The following is a 20,983-nucleotide window of genomic DNA, read 5'->3' as shown; positions in this document are numbered from 1 at the left end:
ACAGAGATGGCTGACTGGCCGTCCGCTTCTCCTCATTGTCACTATCGAAAAGAAAAAAACGAATTAGTCTACAGATGTACACCAGGGCAGACGCCAAAAACGCACGCATGCAAGGGACAGAATTGAGAAAGCCATGCATGCAACGCCACTCCAAAGCATACCTCTCCAGTGATCTGCAAATCATTAGGAAGAGCATTTAGGAGAGAAAGGAAGAGCGTAAGAAATAGGGACAGGAAATGTATGCAATCATTTGTCTGAGAAACTTCAGCACACCTGTATTCTCCAAAACCCTCATTATTCATTGGCCGAGCTTCAGAATCTATTTGGCCTTCTTCTTTTTCTTTGACTGTAATAAAAAACGAATAAAATACGGGAATATTTGCACATTTGTTAGTACTGTTATGGGACAATAGATTAGAATGATGTGCGTGCTTCTTATACCTGAATATTTTCCACCTTTGCTTCGTTTTATGAAACACAGAATTAGCAGGACCAGCAGCAACAGCACAAGGGCACTGATGAGTCCAATGAACCAGCTCTCTGTCACAAACCCTTTACGCACCTCCATGACTTCTGAAGTAGAAGACGTAAATGATGTATGAATTTCATGACACTTTGTATGATACTAAACATGTTTGGAAATGCTGTCATCATTTGCTCTCCTTTCAAAAATGTTTTTGATCAAAAGTGACAGTAAAACAAAAGATTTCTATATCAAATATAGCTTGTTCTTTTAAAAGTCAAAATTTAAAAAACAAAGATTCTTTATAAACATCATCAATGCTGAAATCATCTGTGCTGCTTATTATTTTTGTGAAAACCATAATACATTTTTCCCCAAGATTCAATGATTCAGCACTGATGATAATAATTATATGAAATGTTTCTTGAGTTATACCAAATCATCACATTAGAATAATTTCTGAAAACTGGAATAATGGTTGGTGAAAACTGGTTGGTCTGTATGTAAATAGAACATTGGTGCACTTTATTATGAAAAACATTGAGAGAGCTGTTTTGTAATTACTTGCTCCTGCTGTCTGGATCTCATCTTCCCATAAAGTTTTGTTTTTGAAGTCAATCTTCAAGCGGTACTCGCATCCGGACTGAAGCCCCTGTAGCATGTAAAAAGACTGAGAGCTGTTCACTCTTTCAGAGTGCTTCCATGTGCCTTTGCCTGGACAGAAAAAAACAATACAATATAAATTAAAACGAATGCTAATTGTTATTCTCTTTTTTTGTTAATGAAAGATTAGATGCACTGACTAACATAAGAGGTACTAAAGCTGCTACTTCCTATTTAGCTATTCAATGAACAAGCTTGTGTTCAGTCATTTTCAATCATGTCCTGTCCATACGGCACGTACCGTCCTTTTTCAGGTAATGAATAAAGAATCCCACGTTCCTCTGCCTCTCTTTCGATACCCAGGTCAAGTTGACCGATGTCTCTCCAGTCGATAAACTAATGTTGGAGGGCGGAACTGTTCATACACACAAACACGCAAAAACCAAGTGAGCCAAAATAATTTGTCCAAATATAATTCAAACTGGCTATGATAATTTCACATTTGCTCTTATTTTCAGTGTGGAGACCCAAATTAATTGACGGTAGAAGTGTGTTGCGTCACATTTGATTAGGACATAGTGTTTGTCTTATATATAATGTAACCCCCACACCCCTACATCTGTCTAGATGTAATTTAGAGATCAGTAAAATGTTAGACCTCCATCGAGTGTTGTAGCTCCTTCCTTGATGATTGGCAGTCCTTCTTCTTGAGAAGTGTAGCCTCGCAGGTAGAAGCGGTAACGGCTGTGAGGATCCAGCTTTAAGCTGAAGTGAGATATGGTGTGGTCAGTAATCTTTACCACTTGCATGGGGCTGTCTTCCTTATCAACTGCAGGGGGAAAAAGAGAAGAAAAGAGGTGAAAAAGATCATTTTAAATATAGTTTAGTGGTTTTAAAAATAGTTGGTTTAAAATGTTAACCACCAAGCGATGGCTATGCATTTGCTATAGTGATTAAAGTTAACCTAAAAATTAAATCATGTCAGTCATGTCATTCTAAACCCTAAGTCTAAGTCCTTTGTTCATCCTTCGCAAAGAAAAACACCTTTTCAATCATTTTTTCTCTTTCGTGTCAGTTTTCATTACAGGTTCACAAGCTTAACACGACTGACACGGAAAAGAAGAAACTGTTGAAAAAGTTCACAAATTGTTCTCGTAGCTGTTCCAATCGCATAGACTATTTAACAATGTCATTGCTACCTTTCTGGATCTTGAATGTGATGGTTATGTTGCTGTTTATTAAAAATATCTTAATTTGTGTTCTGAAGATGAACAAAGGTCTTACAAGTTTGGAACGACATAAGGATGGGTAATTACTAAGAGAATTTTCATTGTTGCTTGAACTATCCCTTTAATGTTCACTGCTTCCAATATGCCTGATGAGAATGCAACCCACCTTGTTGATACTGTAATATGTATCCTTTCAGGACACCATTTGGCTGAGTGGGCGGAGTCCAATGCAGTGTCATTTCTGTCTCTGATGGGCTATCCAGCAGTAAAGATGATGGAGGACCAGGTACTGGGAAAAAAACCAAAAAAAAAAACATGACAGAATTTGAATTCCTCCGCTTTCTTCATCTGGTTTTACTATTTGCCTCTCAGTCTTTTGTTCCTACCTCCTTCTGGAGTGTGGAAAGTGAGGGGGTCAGACTGGGGACCTTCTCCTTTATTGTTGATGACACTCACAGACAGTGCATAATGGGAGTATGGCTGGAGATCTCCCAGAACCTTCTTCTCCTCATTGCTGTCTGTCATCACAAAGGAGATGTTGCTTGGCTTCCCCTCCCTGACACGCTCTCGTCTGAGATGTCTGCTTTCTGGCCCGTAGTGCATTAGATAAATCTATAGGATGGATAATGCATAAACTGTCAAAGATATTTCAGATTGCATTTTTTTAGTTTATGTTTGCACAGCGCAGTATATTACCTTGTAACCCTGCAGACGACCTCTCACAGTTTCTCTGTTTATGGGCGCCCACACCACTTTAATGGCAGTGCTGTTGATCAGATCCACCGCCACATTCAAAGGGGCTTCAAGCGGGTCTGACAGGAAGAAAGAGCACGTTCTGACACCCTTAAAAACATCTTGTTTCAGGATTAACGTTAAACTAAAATCGTTGTTTAATTGAGGTGAATTAGATGCATAACCTTACAGGAAGATGTCAGGAAAAGGGCTCACAAGAGCAGCGAAAATACGGAACATGACAAACTCACAGTCCTCCCCAGAGTATCCAATGGTGGATTTGGGCTCCGGGCCTTCTCCCATCTCATTAACAGCCTGCACTTTAATGTCAAAGGCAGAGAAGTTGCCCACATCTGTGATGATTAAGGGTGGAGACTTGGTGGATTTGATATGCCAGGACGGTCCGCTGCCCAAAACTTTCCTCCACATCACTTTATATTCAAAATCTGGGCCATTAAAACTATGTCTGTCCATTTCCTGCAAGAACACAGACTCAGTTTTGTCACATTGTATTTATCTGTAAACAGCAAGACATTTTCAGCATTGACAATTGTGCTTTTTATAGTAGAAGGCCTTGTTCAGCCATAGTTTCAAACAGAACGGTCAAAAATAGTTTTTAAAACAAATTACTTTTCAAACACTACATATCAAAGAAAGATGGCATAGGATAAAGCAGTTAGACTTTCTATCATAATATACATGAGAGGACCATTTAAAAGGATCCAATTCAAAAGAATGAATATGGATTTTCTAATACTATATAATAGAGAAAGAGGTCCATTAAAGAACTGATTCACTAGGATAAGTCAGACTTTAACACCACATAAGAGAGAAAGAAAGAACTATTTAGGATGAATTAACTGATTTGAATAAACCAACTTTCCAACACTAACAATTTATGAAAGAGACAGAGAGGGAACTGTTTAAGAAAAAACATTTAACTAGAATGAAAAAAAAAAAAATTCAACAAGAGCGGACAGCTGAGGATGAACTGATTGACTAAAATGAATCAGACATTCTACACCACTACTAATGTTACTAAAAAATGTAGTTGTACTTTTTTTAGTTGTATACTTTCCAACATTGCTTGTAGTATAATGGAAGTCATATGGGCTCCTTTTGAAAATCTTGACTATTTTGGAGCTCAAAAGTCTCCAATTTACAGTGCAACGTACCTTCCATGTGATGAAAAGGGTGCCTGGGTCGACGGAATCACTGCGCACTCCTTCAGGGTTACTGTCTGGAGCTGTAGAGGACAAATCATAATTTAGTGCCAAGATGTCCTAACATAGCAATAAAACTGTCACTTCATATCAGCCACATGCTGAGAGAAGATACAAACACAAATCCGAAGTGTCATACAATAATTCAAAGGACAAAACAAATGCATCACAATGTGGCGGTACAAGTCTTTTCTGTTTTAAGGCTATGTAAACATGCACATGCACACATGTTGCGTGTTACTTACCAGCGGCTGGTGTGGAAAAGACGTCCGTGTACATGCTCGGGTCACTTTTGCCGATGTCATTGATGGCGATGACTCGGAAACGGTAGGAAAGGAAAGGCTTCAGGGAAAGGGTGGTTCGTTGATTGTTGCCTGACACGCGGCTTAACTCCTCCCATTCTTTTCTTTCATATTCAGTCTCCTCAAACTCAATCAAATATTCTAAATACATACACACACAGAACAGGAAATGTCACTGATTCAATGAAAAAAACATTTATTTTACAGAAAGCAAACTATTCAAGAAACTGGGGCTTGTGTTCAAGCTAAAACTAAATGAATCCTTAAAAGCTAAAAAAAAAATTTTATTTGCTCACTTGCATGTCATGTTATCTGTTCAAGTGCATACAACTGTGACTGGTTAACAACATTTTATGTACATTTTATGTAAAATCTATTTCACAGTAGATATTTTAGGTCAAAGGGGTTGGACTGGATCCCGATACTAGGACACTGTGTAGGACAAACTATGCAAATTTGCAGCAGAAAACGTGCTTTGATATTTTGCTTGTAAACTTAATTACATTTATAGATATTGTATGTGGCTCAAGTGTCCAAAAATATTCACTTTTTTTTTTGGATTGGGTATTACACAATATTGTTCAATCATAAATGTATATAACATTTGACATTTAATGGGGGGAAAAAAAATCAATGAGTAGTAAAGATTGGCATGCATCAATTATTGACTGTGTACACATTGCCTAAACAGAAAGAAAATATATGGTACCTAGGACAGGGCTGTTGTGATCATCTCCTGGTGTCCAGCTGAGAGTGACACTGCGGTCTTTTGGTTGGGTCATCTGTATTTGGGTCGGAGGGTCTGGTCGGTCTGGTGAATGAGAGATGACTCAGGGGGTAAGATGCTAATAAAAACAAGACATCTATGGTGTTCAGAGGTTATTTCTTTAATCTGCCCTACAGCAAAACATGTCCTTTTGTCCTTTTTAGTAGGTCACATTATCATACAACATGCAACACACATACAGCAATATAGATCTGGCCACATAAAAGGACATATTATAATGTTATTTACCAACGATAGTGATGGAGCCACTTGCTTCAGCTATATCCAGAGTGGTAATGACTTCACAGGTGTAAATCCCTTCATCCTCTTCCTCGACATCAGGTATTATGAGGGTAGATTCGTCTAGCATGTACCTAAGACATTTATGGTTCATGAAATCATGTTATACAGATTAAACTAAGCCTTTTAAAGCTTTCTGAGGAAAATGAGGGTATAAACGTATACTTGTCTGAATCAGAGGACTCTGTAAGCTTCTGTCGGTTCTTCCTCCACTGGACCTGAGGGGCATCCTGCCTGGAGTCCACCTGATACTCGCAGGTGAGGGTAGCAGGCTTCCCCCGCTGGATTCGTAAAGCCAATGGAGGTTTCACAATGACCGTCTTATCTGGAAGACAATATTTTTATTAATAAAAATAAACTGCTTATTTTTAAGCAAAAAAAATATTTTTTGTGCCGTGTGTTCAAGAAATGAAACTATGTAAGATAATAAACTGCAAATAAAACTCATACACACAGTATTAATATTTAATCATATTTTAATAACATTAATCAACAAAAGCAATGATCTTTCCAGCCTGAAATGAAACCTACAGCATGAAATTAAATCAAGAATGCATGAAGGCATAAATATTCAAGCATGTGGAACTCACTGAGTACATCCAGCTCGGCGGTGATGGTGATTTTGCTGTTGTTGACAGTGCAGGTGTACTGGCCACTGTCATTGAGGGAGGCGTTACTGATCTGCAGAGAGCCATCGAGTAACTGGCTCATCCTTGGGTTGGCTACAAGAGCTCCCCAGGTCTCACCCTCCCTGTGAACACACAAAATATTCATTTTAGCCTTTTTAAAATGGATGCAAAATTTCAAGAACAGTAGAACACCAATATTTTTTTTTTTTGAAATGTTGATTATTGCATGTGAATTTGCCCATTTCCCCCAATGGACTCCCCACAAAGCAGCTTCCCCTCAACAATAATCAGGACAGCTGGCTGGAGCAGTTCTGGCATGTGAGGAAGAGACACCCCGCAGGATCGAGTCTGTCTCACCATGTGACATTAGGCCGAGGAGAGCCAAAGGTCTCACAAGCCAGCTCAATCATCTGTCCCTCTGCCACAGAGTACATCAGACCATCTTCTGTCAGAATCTGAGGAGGCAGTTCTAGAAAAACCGAACATAAAACATAAAAAGATATACTTGGTTTCCACAATTCTCAGAAAAAGATAGCTAAGGTGTTGTTGTTAGCTACTACAGTAGTCTACCCTGCATCTACAATACTCTGGACTTGTATGTTGTCTTAGCCAGCACGTCAACAAAAATAGCTGTTTTGAAATTCCTCTTACCTATAACATAGACGTAGGCATTGATGAGTATAGATCCGTGCTTATTGACTGCTTTGCACTGATACACTGCTGTGTCACTGAGTTCCACATTCTTCAGAGTGAGAACGCCATGTTTCACGCTGCGTCTGGGTTCTGGGTCAATATCTACGCAAAAAGACACCTCAATATGTCAATACAAGGTCATATATCAATGTCTTAAAGGTTATTATACATATACAAGCAAAATGTACATTAAAGGAAAAGTTCAATTAAAATTTGTATCATTTACTCACTCTCATTTTCTTCCTACAATTCAACAGAAAAACTAAATTCTGTTTGGAAAAGCCTGCATTACTAAATGGAAGGTGTCTTCACTGAATCAAGTACCAGTAAGAAGATTGCCATTGATGCTCCAGGTGACCTCAGGTCTGGGAATGCCATCAGCCTTACATTCCAGTTTGACCGTCTCTCCCGGGGCATACAGTTGGCTCTTTGGTTCTTTAGTCCAATATGGGGCAGCTAGACCACAACAAAACACAAACAACTAATCACGAAAAGTTTTAGCCAACATTGTATACAACCGAGCAACCAATAAACTTTTACTAAACAATAATACACTAATAAGTTCACACTAACTCTTGCCTGAGATTGTTCAGTTTAATTTTAAGCACTTTTTTTTTTTTTTTTTTTTTGAAGTCGTCCTCCCATAGATGTTCACAAGTTCACACCCCACGTCTAAATCTAAATCTGGAGAGGATGTGATCTGGCAGTGTGAAGCATACTGTACCTTCCACAGTGATGCTGTAGGTGTGAGTGATTATGCCTTGCAGATTTGTGGCGGTACACTGGTACTCGCCGCTGTCAGACTCTGAGATGTTCTTAAAGCGCAGAACTCGATCATAACTATCTTTGGATGTGCGGGATTCAGACAGGACTCCATCTTTCCTGATCCACTGGATACTGGGAGAGGGCCTAGGAAAAACAGGATGTAAACACACCGGACACGTTTTAAGGAAATAACTCTCAAAGACACAGTCAGAGCAGGTTTGGCTTACAGGCCCTGAACAATGCACTCCAGCTCCAGGTTTTGGCCGCTGAGCACCAGGTAGGAGCTGCGGGAGCCAGTGGGTCGCATCATTTGTGGTCTTCTGTTACGCACCACTGAGTTAGCTACAGATACAGACAAAGACGGGATTATTGAGGGAAACGAGGAGAGAGAGCACGCTAAACCATTACAGCTGCAGTAAGTGGACCAGTCAAAACTATTCAAAAATATTCTTCAGTCTTCTTATGACATTAAACAGACGGACTGGGAAATAAGTGACACTTAATAGAAAATTGAAAGTGCATAAATGATCTATATCACCAGCAAAAACATTTTAAAATCATTGTGATTATCCCATATTTACTCCATCTGTTCTGTTAGTCTACAGTAGACAAACACCTTTGGTTTTGCTGAGTCTTACTGTTCGTCAGTGTTTTGCACCATTGGCATCGCATTTTAAAAATAACTCTGTGTCCTGCTCGTTATATTCTATTCAGGCTAAAAGTTTTTAAGGACAAGCAAAGGTTGGTCAAGGACAGTCAGCATCCTCCGTCTTGATGCTTACAGGGGACAACAGTGAGGTTGATGGGCTCTTTGAGGACGATGATGCGTGCGCTGGGGAACTGAGTGTTGCAGGTGTAGTCGTCTCGGCTGTCTGCCACGGTCACATGAGAGAAGTACAAGTTTCCATCGCGACCCTGAATCACCCGCTCGTTTTGCTGAATGTGCCGCAGCTCTAAGAGAAAAATACAGATGTATATATAGGATGTGTGTGTGTGTATATACATATATATATATATCATGGATAAATAAAGACATAAGCAGACATACTCTTGTCCATCCAGTGGATGACCGGAGCCACAGTGCTGTTAGAAGGATTACAGGGAAGCACCACACTCTCTCCTTCCTCCACCTTTTTCAACATCTTCTTCTCCTTCTGTAGAGTAGGAGTGTCTGGCAGAAAACAGAAAATGAATCAAAATTACGCTATATTTCAAAAGTCTTTTTAATGCTCAATTTGATGAAATATACAGTAGTTACATTTCTATTGCAATATATTTTAAAATGTATTTTATTCCTGTGATGGCAATTATTACTTCCATTATTTCGGTGTCTCATGATACTTTGGAAATCGTTCTGATATACTGATTTGGTGTTCAAGAAACATTTCATATTATAATAAAGTAAAATTATTTGTGCTGCCGAATATTTTTGTGAAAACAAAACCCTCATACAATTTTGTTTTAACAAAACTTTTAATTAAAACTTTAATCTTGCATTAAATTAAAATGTTTGAAAGAAAAGCATTAAAGGGTTATTGTAGTACACTAAAACTAATAAAATAAATGCTTGCATTGTATAAAATCAAATTAAACAATGTAACAACAAATTAATTTGAACTTGTAATAAATTTTAAAAACCTAAGCGTATGTTCCCAAGGCACTCTCATTTTCATTTAATATTATGTACTACAATTAAAAAAAATTATAAAATATGTATGTATATACAGTATGTAAGTATGTATACACATACCACAAATAACAAAATAATAAAATTACTGGAAAACATGATTTAATATGAAAATAAAAACAGAAAATACAAATATTTCAATATATTCTGTAATAAAAAAAATTAAAATTCATTGACACACACAAACGCGCTCACACAAAATAAAAAAACTAACAAAAATTACAAAAATAGAATAAAATTAAAATCATGCAGCACAAGAACACAAAATAAAAATACAAAAATTCAACAAACTGGAAAACACAAATAATTTCAATAAAATGTTCACTTTTGATCAATTTAAATGTAACCTGACTAAAAGTATTAATTTCTTTAATCACAGATTCACTACAATTTCAGGCACATTTTATCTTGTGAGAAACCGGAGTGCGCTAATTAGCTAGCAAGTAATTATCCACAGCACAGCTGACAAAACAAACGCTTGCCAGAATGCAATTAAAAACTACACAACTAGTCCAACATTATTCAGAAGATGCCTTGGCTTGTCATGATATTAAAATAGGTGTGTGATGATGCACATAATAATGTGGCCAGCCCCAGCTGCGAGCGGAGTTCATAATATGTGGGCTATTGTTAGCCCCGCTCATGCTGAGTACTCTCACTTCCTGCACATATTAATCCCACGAGTGGTCGTCCCCGCTGACACACTTACACAACTCACACTGGTTTCTGAGGTAACCGTTGTCAGGGAAACTGGCGGAGAGGTCGGGACAGAGTAAAGGAGACAGGTGAGATTGCTAGATAGCTAGTCAAAACAATTGTTTTATTGTTGTTTTTACGTACAAAGTGCCGTTTGATAGCTAATTGGGAAGCAATTGGGGATTTTTATTCGTTCTGGAATTCTTCGAACTGCTAGTGTGACTGGCACACACAATGAGCTGCAATTTTCCTCTAAATGTCATTTTGTGCGTATGACACAACAGGGGGCAGGGGGCTTGATTTTGGGCTGTTATCTGCTGCGCGCCAGATTTTCTCTACAGAAAACTCTCTCCATGTGGTAACGTCAGGATATCAAACAGGCAATCATAAGTGTGTCGCTTTAGAATGCTGCAGTGATGAGAGCGACTTACTCTCTGTGACAATGCGAGCCTCGTTAGACACCGCCGTGCCGAGATCGTTTGATGCGTAGCAGTTGTATCTGCCCTGATATTGGTGGATGGGTCCATCTTTGTCTGTCAATGAGAAGGTCCCAGAATCTCTGGACACGGAGAGTTCAGGGTCTTTAGAGGGGTCAAACTCCACACCGTCTCTCACCCATCGAAACCTAGCAATGAAGCAGATCAGTTATAAGTGATAAATGGATTTATTTAATAGTGCCATTATTCAGGAAGGATGCATTCAGTTAGTCAAAGGAGACAATAAATGCTTCTACAAAAGATTTCGGTTTATAATAAATGCTGTTCCTTTGGACTTTCCGTTCATTTGAAGTATTAAGAAGGTATTATTAGCTGTGCTAATAAAAATAAATGTTCCTTTAGAATTATTAGTATGATTAAGCGACACTAAAGACTGGAGTAATGATCGTAAAATTCAGCTTTGGCATCACAGAAATAAATTACATTTGAAAAAATAAATAAATAAAATAAAAAAATACTTTTTTTTTTTACTTTCATCATATTACCCCTTTACTGTATTTTGATTAAATAAATGTCAAAAATATTAAAATATTGAGTTATTGAACCCAAACTTTTGAATGGTTGTGCAATTAAATCATTAAAATATAATCTCATTATTATAATATAAATAGCTTGCAGGTCTGTTATTTTTCTCTTGGATACATTTACAAACATATAAGGCTATTTAAATCATGTTAAAAGTGTCAATGTATGCTTGAATTATTTAAATTTATTTACATTTTTATTTTTGAATTAATACACCGTCACTTCTATGTCAGCATAGGTCTCGAAGCTAATAAACATAAAAGAGCACTTCTGATTTTGAGTCTTTAAAATACATAATATACCATCATAATGCACGATAAGTTTTCTAGGAAATGGTTAGTATACTAGAGTAATGCAACGGTGGTTACAATTTCTGTACTTATGCAAGAACACAATGCAAAATGCAAAGCAATATACAAAGTATACTTTATACTCTATGGACTTCAAGTAAACTGCTCCCAAGTTATGTAACAGTGTTGCTATGGATACTAACGTGGGCGGGGGATTCCCAGTTGCCTCACAGGTGAGTGTGATGTCATCTGCTGAAAAGGTGGTGACAGACTTCGGCTGAGTGGTAATCACCGGGGGGCTTTTCACTGAGGAGAGAGTACACAATCACACAGAAAACATTCAATTAACCAGTTACATTTCTGCGAGCTGTGAAGATAGCAAAGCAACACCCTAAAAATAGAAACAGACATCTATTTTCACAGAGCTGTAATAACTTCAGCCCATTTGTTAGTTGCTTCAGATGTGGAAAAGGCATGCATATTAGTCACAGTAGTTAAGCAGCCGTTCTGCTGACCTGCAGTAATCACATGACACCAATATTCAAAACAACTTAATGATCCTTCCCACCGAACCTCAGTTCTGTTCTGAAGCAAGTGCCCCTGCATCTCACACAATTAGATCCAATCGGCATACGCAGGGAACGGGATATAATGCATGTCATTAGAAACTCCCAAGTGAATAGAGGGAGATGAAGAGCGCTGTGTAAAGCATGCAGAGGTAAAACATGGAGATTAGGTGAGCCTGAGATGTTCTCTAAGTGTCGGTTGTTTTACGGATGAGTGGCTTGTGAAAACATCGAGAGCAGGAAGAAACTGAGACTAGAAGAATGAATAGGAGGGGCCGACAGCAAGAGCATAAAGCATTAGTGATGTAATCTACAGACAGACAGTCACTGAGGCTCTAAACAAGTGCCTGTTCCAGACAAATAACAACACTGATGTCTGGGAATGGATAGAGTGATCCTTACTATGCAGTTCAGACTATCCATCCATCTATCTATCTGTCTGTCTGTCCCTAAAGCCATCGATCTGTCATCCTATCTATCTGTCTGTCTGTCTGTCTGTCTTTTTTCCATCCAAATCATGTATCATCTATCTATCTATCTAAAATCATTTATCAGTCATTCTACCTTCCTTCCATCCATCTAAATCATATTTCTGCCTGTCCATCCATCCATCCATCCATAGCATATTTATCCATACTTTTAATGGCAAAAACAGGTGGACAAGGAGGAAAAACCATAGATTAAAAAGGACATTGTTTAAAAATTCATGTAATCCCTGGTGATGGACCAATTAATGGATCATTAACCATTAAATCTAGGAGGCATGTCCGTCTTCATGCCTTAGCATAATATAATCATTCATTTTAAAAGATTCATGCCTCAATGCACCCTTGAATTCTGCACAATCATTCCCACACTTCTGAATCTAACAAACAAATTTCTCAGCTGATCAGTTTTGGCTGTTGCTGCAGGCTGTCTTCCATTATTGGAATGAGTCTGAGGAAATTTTAGTGGAGCAGAGTTGGTACATGCAAAAACATATTATACATGCCAGAAATACTCACAATCTCTTATTTTGTCTGTCCATTGAGTCAGCGGGGGAAAAAAGAAATGTTGTTAGATTGCAGTTATGCACACCAACAGCATGCAAGACATACGTCCTTTTCACAAGTGAACAAAAAAATGCATGCAAACATATACATAAACTGCACCTACACTTCTACTATTTCTAAATTAAGCTAATTACAACACCCTTCTTATAACTCAAACCTCTACAGACACATTTGGCATTTTTAGATTTTAATTAAGACGCTAATTGTCCCATTTCAGAACCATTTTTTCAAAAGAGGATTAGAAGTTTAACTGTACGTGCAAAGACCTTTCCAGATATTTGGCCCTCACAAGTGCCGACACACATTTCTTCTTCAGTCATGGTGTGAACTTTTCATTTACTTCAGATGTTTTCTATTTGATTATTTGGTAAAACTGTACAATAGGAGCTAATTGTTATAGCATTTATTAGTGTTACTCAACTTATTAACACGTTATTAAAATCAAACGTTGTCACTGTTAACATTCGTTAATGCACCATGAACTAACATCAACAAAAATTAGTAAATGCATTTATCACTGTTAACAAATAGCACCTTGATGTAAAGTGTTACCGATTATCTTTTAAATATTTATCTTTTCTATACCCTACCCCTCACAAAATTTCCATAGTTTCTTAGACTGTTTTCCTTAAGAGTTGGCTCAGGTTTATACTATCCTCAAAAGGACATTCAGCTCCAACATTGAAGGCAAAACCTGACCTTCACACACAGACTGTATTATGCCTTTTTTAAATGAAACAAATGTTTGTGATGGCATGATTACGCCGTTTGGAGGCGAAACAAAGAAAACACGCGATGCCAGCTCAGACACCTGGACCATAGATCAGCTGGCCAACAAGAGGAACACTAGAGGTAACAAGATGCTGGCAAAGCAGAGCTAAAATAAACTCCCTATCTAGCTATTTTCCTTTTGGTTGCTCGGTCCTGCATTCCCAGCAACTTAATAAACAAACAAGCTGAATATATCGTGAGACAGGATCAGAAAATTAGCAGAGAGCATATGGGACAGCCCGGGTCAGGCTGTGTTTGCTGGCTGAACATTTTAATGTCGGTGTGTTATCGATCTCATTGGTCACATCCATGTCCACATTTCCCATTTAAAGGTCACTAATTGCAAGTCAAGAGAAAGTGTGACCTTTAATATAGGTGTAACTCTTCACTGACATCTCATTTTGGAGCATTTCTTTTGGATTGCAGTTTTCATCGTCTAGTTTTTCTCCTCTTCTTCTTTGTGTGTGCGTTTGTGTGTTTGGAGGGGTGGAAAGAGAGATGCTCTGATACAATGATACATGGCTGCAATCTTAAATTGCAGATGTACAATAATAGCAACAAACCCAGTGCTGTTTATAGCTTTAGGAAGCTTGTAGCAGCTGCTGTTTTTACAGTTCCTGCTCAGGTGCGTTTCAATCACTGCATGCTTGAATGTCCTTTCTAATCAGGCCTGTACTAGGCACTCGAATCGATAGTATAATCAATTGAGCAATTAAACCCAGTTTAAACAGCTCATTCTGCACTTTTTAACTCTTTAACCATAACAAAATACCATAGCAAACGTGCAAATTAATACACACTCACCATGCATATTGAATGCAATGTAAAATCCTGTACTCACATTTGGACGGAATTTTGATGGTGGCATTCCCAGGCCTGGGAGCCACAGACAGCAGGAGGAGAGGGAGCAGAAGAGCAGCGCATCGCCCCCTGCTGCCCACCTGCTGTTGTGACGTGGCAGGCATTGCACCTGCTGACAGGCACAAACACAACGGGCAGGAAAATCTGCGATTATCCCAGTCAGAGAAGAGCAATCTTCACTGTTTCCTCTTCCTGTACGTTTCTCTCAGGTCCACACCCTCCTGATGCACTCTCACTGCAAGAGGAGAAAGAGAGAGAGAGAGAGAGAGAGAGAGAGTGTGTGAGAGAGGGAGGGGCAGGAGGGGGAGACCCACGTGTGGAGAGAAAAACCATTCAGACCTCCACATGGCCCAGGACAGAGGGAGCCAGAAAGACGAGAGACAAAGGACAGAGTGAGAGGTCGAGGAAGAGAGAGGGGTGGAGTTGGGGGCACAGTAGAAAAAAAAACAAAAAACAGAGGTGCATACGTTGCGAACATACAGAAGAGCAAACCGTAGAACATTGCGTTAGCTACACCAAGGCCACGGATTCGATTCTCTGGGGATGCGCTAATTGATAAAAATGTACTAGACTTAATGGAATGAACGATGCTTTGGATAAAAGCGTTTGACAAATGCATATCAATATAAATACCAATTTTTACTAAAATGTGGTGGTGCCATGGTAGAGTGATGGTAACAGATGGCAATACCATGGTGCACATTAATTTACAGTTCACTGTACACTGCAGTACTTCACAGAAGTCCAGCAAATTTGTTAGTACCATGGTAGTTGGTTGAGTAAGATAACATTATTTATACTAATATTGCATTTAGAGTAATATCGGTTTTTAATATTGGTTCTTACATTAATACCAATTTTTATTTATTATTAATTATATTTTTTACTATCATTAGTAGTAGCGTTAATGCTATAATAATGATGATATTTAAATGATCATGTATTTATACTACTACTACTACTACTGATAATAATAGCTGTATTTTCTATATACTATATATAACGTGTATGTTTAAAAGTTATTTATCAGTCATAACATTAAAATATTCTGCACATTGAAATAAATACTTTTTCAGCTTAGATTTATTGTCTAAAAAGCATTAAATCAAGATGTAAAAATTATAGTCTTATAGGCTATAGTTTTTACTTTTTATTCCTTCTCGATATTTTTTTTTTTTTTTTTAAAAACAAGACAATTTTACTTGAGAAAAATAATTTATAATTTTTTTTCTGGAAACAGGTCAAAAAATCTAAAATAGAAAAGCATTTTTTTTTGCTGTGTGTCAGCTAAACCTTTATATTTAAGTCATTTAACTAAAGTGCCTTGATATCAAAGACTCAATACAAGATATAATGCATTGAATTGATATAAATACCAGACATCATTTTAAAGATAAAGTGACCATAAGTGCAAGCACATGGCAAATTGTTCTTATCGCAATCACAGATCCACAGTCATCTAATAAAGCAGTTTACTCGATGCATTTCCTCAGCAGACCTTCATGATGGTCAGGGTCATTACATAATGATAAATGAAGAGCAGCAGAAATTTTTTTATATTCAATGTCTGGGTCTTTTTGAGGAGCCTCTATAAAAGAGAAATTAAGCATCTATTAGAGCAGCCATCGCTCACGCCACAGGCTTATGTGATACTCTGCAGGAGGAGTTCTCCATCTGTATATGGGCCTGCCAAATGACACCACAAAAACCTGTGTGCGTGGCACCATTTATCAGCACTATCAATGGATCAAACAACCGTCTTTTTCATTCACCAGCCTTGATCATACTACCGTACAAAAAGAAGCCCCCCGAGGACATGCGATAAAGATTTTAGACAGAGAATGAGGATGAAGAGAAACGAGGAGCGAGAGGTGGATATTTTTGTTGGCTTGGGTGCAGCTTGTCTGACAGCAGCTGGCAGCTACGCACATCTTTAGCTGGGCACCGCTGTACCCTCTTGGTGCCAAACCCTGGAGCTGAGTGACCTTGGAGCGAAAGGAAAGGCTGAAGGAGGAGTGAAGCATAATCTTTCACTCTCCCACACACACATACAAAGATAACCCTGCTGAAAAGACTGACTCGGACTAGCATGAATTTCCAAGCTGTTTCATGTAGGTCTGTAGTGGTTCGGTCTAACTGGTGGACAAGCATCACGGGGCTGGTTCACAGTCCCACAAGGCACCTGGGAACCGGTCTCCATCCTTGCCTTTAGTGGCAGAACCCATGCATAAAACAGAAAATCTATACTATTTAGACTGAATGTGCTGATAAATTTTGTGGGCCAAAACGGACCCTCATACATTATCAATAGTGTAGAAATATACGAAACGCAGAAGTCACTTTCAAACTAAAAGTACTGTATTTACACAAAGATTTTGTTTCAGATGATAAACAACATGACTTTTATATCAACAATAGTGGTAAGGTCAACATGAAAAGACCCTGTGACCAGCTTGAACCTGATGCAAAACTAATCAATATCTGAGAAATGGGTCTACGTTTACAGATAATTTTGTCCTAATACATAAAAACTCACTAAAAAAACTAAATGCTACAAGTTAACTGAGGCATCCCAACATTGTAATGTACATTATGAAAAATGGATATAGATTTTAAGAATTGCAACAAAAAAAATGTATCAGTTTAAAGATGATGACTAGGTGATGGTAAAGTTCATCTAAATGTAAAAATAGTAAAAATAGTCATGCACAATTAAATATCTGAATATGTGACCCTAGAAATCAAAACTTATACATCACATAAAGCTGAATAAATTGTTAAGATATGGCTATATTTGGCTGAAATGAAACTATTTGAAAATATGGAATCTGAGGATGTGAAACATGTAAAGGATGTAAAACTGTAGGAAATGTACAAAATATCTTGACTGAACACAATCTTTACTTAACATCCTAATGATTTTTGGTATAAAAGAAAAATCTATATTTTGACCCATACAAGTTATTGTTGAAAAAAAATCTGATAGAGAAGCTAAATCATGCATCCCTTAGTATTGTCTTGCTGCTGAAAACCTGAAAATCTTGCAGGTTAAACTGCTCAAATAGCCTGACACCAACACATCAGCAGCCCAAATATAAAATGCATGTCTTTTCAACCAAGAAAAACAACTGTAGGAGGATAGTGATATTTAATGGAAATTTTTATAGCTGCTGGAACATTTGAGTCAGCATTCGAGCCCACATAATGTTACTTACAGGTCACATATGGAAGATCATACACATAATGTTGGTGTAGCACCTCAATCCTGGATTACGTGGCTCATTAAGCACAGTCACCTCGAATCGGCTCTGTGCCTGCACATCTCATCTCAAAGGCAAGAATTAAAGGAGAAAAGAAAAGGAGGAGGAGCAGAAGGGGTGATAGAAGATGACAGCTGAGACAGTAATCCCTTCCTCCATTAAATCACACAGCTGCCCAATCAATCAGTCACCTTTCCTCTCTTTTCGTCCTCCAGACTCGATGATATTAGTATGAACTGATCAGAGGGGAAGGGGAATTGTCAGCAGTCAATTAGATGCCAGGTTAGCCTCAGTTGGCCTTTATCAAATGCCATCAAATGAGGATGAATCGAGTCGGGGCTGAAGATTTCATTGGCACTGAGAGTACCGTTCGTAGTCCGATTAGCCCCGTCACACAGCTGCTCCGCAGAGAGCCAGCCGCCAATCAAACCGGTGCCCAGTAATGTATGATCAAACAGCAACCGCTAACTAGTTGACCAAGTCAAGCATGACTGCCTCGCAGGGAATAGAGGAAGAAAGGAAGGCGTGGAATCGAAGGGGAGTGTCACATATCCATTAAATGAGCTCTAGGCACTACTTGAACCCCAACATGCTGATAAGAACCTTGTCCATCATGGATTACATGGCCTCTATTGCTGATGTGAGGGAGATTGACAACGGTCAGGGTCTCTCAGCGCCGCTGTTCAACTGTTGGTGATAGTATCTAATCCTGTCACCCGCTTTATTACCGAAGGTCATAGACTAAACGTCATTCATGCCCTGCAGCGGAATAGCAACAAAGGCAATTATGTATTTTCTGTAGAACAGATGTGAATGCAAAATTTTTAAATAAACAATAATAAACAACGCATGCTTTCTGAGCCCCAGAGAATTGATGTATCATTCCACATAAACAAACTCTAATGTCAACCCTGAAGCAACTGAAAAACAACCAATTATCTTTGCGAAATGGAGCATGTCACTTCACTCACAGCATATACTGCTTGAACCTCAGTCGAAATGTGAATCTTATCATCATGGAAAGTTGATGTAATCACAGCGGAGGCTGTGTTGATCATAGCTTTTATTTAAAAAAAAAAAAAAAAAAAATTTTAAGCTTCTAAATGCAAGAACTTTGGAATGAGACAAGGGTGTTTTTTATTTAAGTACACTGATAGTGAGAAAGTAATATTTTTAGAAGGCTATATAAGGAGGTTATATAATCTTCAGGGGACCAACTTGCTGAATACTGTATTTTAGGAGCTGAGAGCTGTAAGCTAAACAACTTCTACGTCTGGTATCCTTATTCCTGTCGTGTCAGTTGGATTATGAGAGAATTGTAGAATGTAAATCCTGCTCTTATTTGATCCTGAGGTTATCCAATCATACTGTAAATGGGTATTTATGTAATTTAATGGTCATACTAATGGATATGATGGTTCTATTATGAATACATTTCCAGTATTCTTAACATTGTTGAAGCTAAAGTCTCTAGGACGTAACTATTGAATAATTAGTGTTTAGTTTTTAGCCACTGTTCGGGTCGAATTAATTAAAATTCTTAATTTTTGTCTTGTATAAATCTTATTTTCAAATATATTTAGATGTCTCAATGTATTTGGACAGTTAATGTTTCAATGTCAAAATATAATCTTTCAACATTGAAAGATATTACGGACCCCAAAAAGCTGAAGAGTAGGGTATATGTTGGTCCACTGTCGGTTACAAGGACGTGCCTCAGTTGCTTATTTCAAGCTGCGAGAAAAACCAGCAGGAGACCATGTAGACTTCACTGTTTTAAGATCTAATATCTCTTATTTGCTCTTACATCATCATGCGCTTGCATAATTATATCCCCTGCACCCCCGAGCAACTAGTGAGAATATGTATTTTAGCGCACTCGTTTAAAATCAAAAACAAAAAATGCAAATATTAATCCACACACCCGATTTCCTGCGTTGTGCCGTTTTGCAGAACCGCAAAAGCACTAAGAGTGTTTATCCAGTGAAAGTCATCTGTACAGTATGTGTTTATAAGGGCTGGGCTCTGTCATGCCTCCTCTTTAAATATTTACCACCTCCAACTGGGAAGATGCGTGTCAAAGACTGGAGGAGAGAGAGAGACGGTGGAGGGAAATAAATGAATACATGCTTGGCCTCCACCCTCAAGACCTCCCCGAGGGTCTGTCTGTCTGGAAAGCTGAGCGACGGACAGCAACAGAAACACAGATCTGAAGGCAAAGAAAGAGGGACTGGGAAAAAAAGAGGGGGAGGAGATAGGTGACTGAAGGTAATGGGAAAAAAGAGGAGTGGCAGAAGACAAGGAGACATAGAGGGGGGCCTGTAATTTGCAGAGACCCCCTGCAGGGTAAATTATTTATAGCCTGGCCTTCCCTGCCGGTACAATTTGCCCTGAATTCACCTAAATTCATAATTCATTTCAGTTTGTTCACCATATATTTGGTCTGGGACTAGACTGGCCCTCTCTGTGCATTCAACTGTCTTCTTGAAGACCAGGGTCTGATTTGCATGAACCTGTTGCAGATAACTCGAGGGTTAAGTTCATAAAGCGAGGTAGAGGTAAAAAAAAAAAAAATACTAGTCCCTTATCCAAGGTGACAAGCTCCACACAAAAGTGTGCATGGAATGCTAGATTATAGATTACATTGATCTCATTACGCTCAGATGATAGTAGCAAAAGCAGCAATTATTGCTCGCTAATAAAAAGTCAATATTCTGCTGAGTGCATGCAATGGCTGTCTTTTAAACGTTTACTACACCACAGAGAATCTATGCCATTGCTGCTGAATCTTTATCGACAGAGCAAAGATAAATCACATTTACCTGAGTCGTTTGCAGTCTGCATTGAATGTGATGGAGTAAAAAAAGCATGAATGGTGATATAACAGCAAGAAAAAGCTTTCAACACTATGACCACTGTGGTATAAATCATGAACAAATGACTTAAGTGGATTCTTTTTAAAGGAATCTAAAACAACTGGTGCATCTGTAGTCCCAAAAGAATTTTTAAAGCACCCAAAAGGTGCTAAAAAGGTTGAGTGTAGAGCGTTAAAACAACAGGTTTTAATAATCAT

General features: G+C 38.3%; 1 protein-coding gene across 1 annotated transcript in view; it reads right to left on the bottom strand.

Annotated features, from left to right (window-relative positions):
• The window catches only part of l1cama (L1 cell adhesion molecule, paralog a), a 44,959-nt gene that overhangs the window by 2,883 nt on the left and 21,093 nt on the right, over positions 1–20,983 (bottom strand). Inside the window, 28 exon segments of the mRNA XM_043224303.1 lie at positions 1–41; positions 162–173; positions 274–346; positions 442–573; positions 1,028–1,177; positions 1,368–1,481; positions 1,725–1,895; positions 2,462–2,584; positions 2,682–2,907; positions 2,992–3,107; positions 3,279–3,504; positions 4,203–4,273; positions 4,496–4,693; positions 5,262–5,363; positions 5,568–5,692; positions 5,784–5,943; positions 6,209–6,369; positions 6,605–6,716; positions 6,899–7,042; positions 7,265–7,396; positions 7,665–7,849; positions 7,933–8,047; positions 8,488–8,658; positions 8,754–8,876; positions 10,520–10,713; positions 11,604–11,706; positions 12,971–12,985; positions 14,631–14,885. Of these exon segments, the coding sequence (XP_043080238.1) occupies positions 1–41; positions 162–173; positions 274–346; positions 442–573; positions 1,028–1,177; positions 1,368–1,481; positions 1,725–1,895; positions 2,462–2,584; positions 2,682–2,907; positions 2,992–3,107; positions 3,279–3,504; positions 4,203–4,273; positions 4,496–4,693; positions 5,262–5,363; positions 5,568–5,692; positions 5,784–5,943; positions 6,209–6,369; positions 6,605–6,716; positions 6,899–7,042; positions 7,265–7,396; positions 7,665–7,849; positions 7,933–8,047; positions 8,488–8,658; positions 8,754–8,876; positions 10,520–10,713; positions 11,604–11,706; positions 12,971–12,985; positions 14,631–14,754 (3,619 nt within the window). The 5' untranslated portion in view covers positions 14,755–14,885.

The sequence above is a fragment of the Puntigrus tetrazona genome, chromosome 23, assembly GCF_018831695.1.
Source record: "Puntigrus tetrazona isolate hp1 chromosome 23, ASM1883169v1, whole genome shotgun sequence".
Taxonomy (NCBI): domain Eukaryota; kingdom Metazoa; phylum Chordata; class Actinopteri; order Cypriniformes; family Cyprinidae; genus Puntigrus; species Puntigrus tetrazona.
The sequence above is the reverse complement of the archived record's forward strand: the minus strand, read 5'-3'. Positions and strand labels throughout refer to the sequence as shown.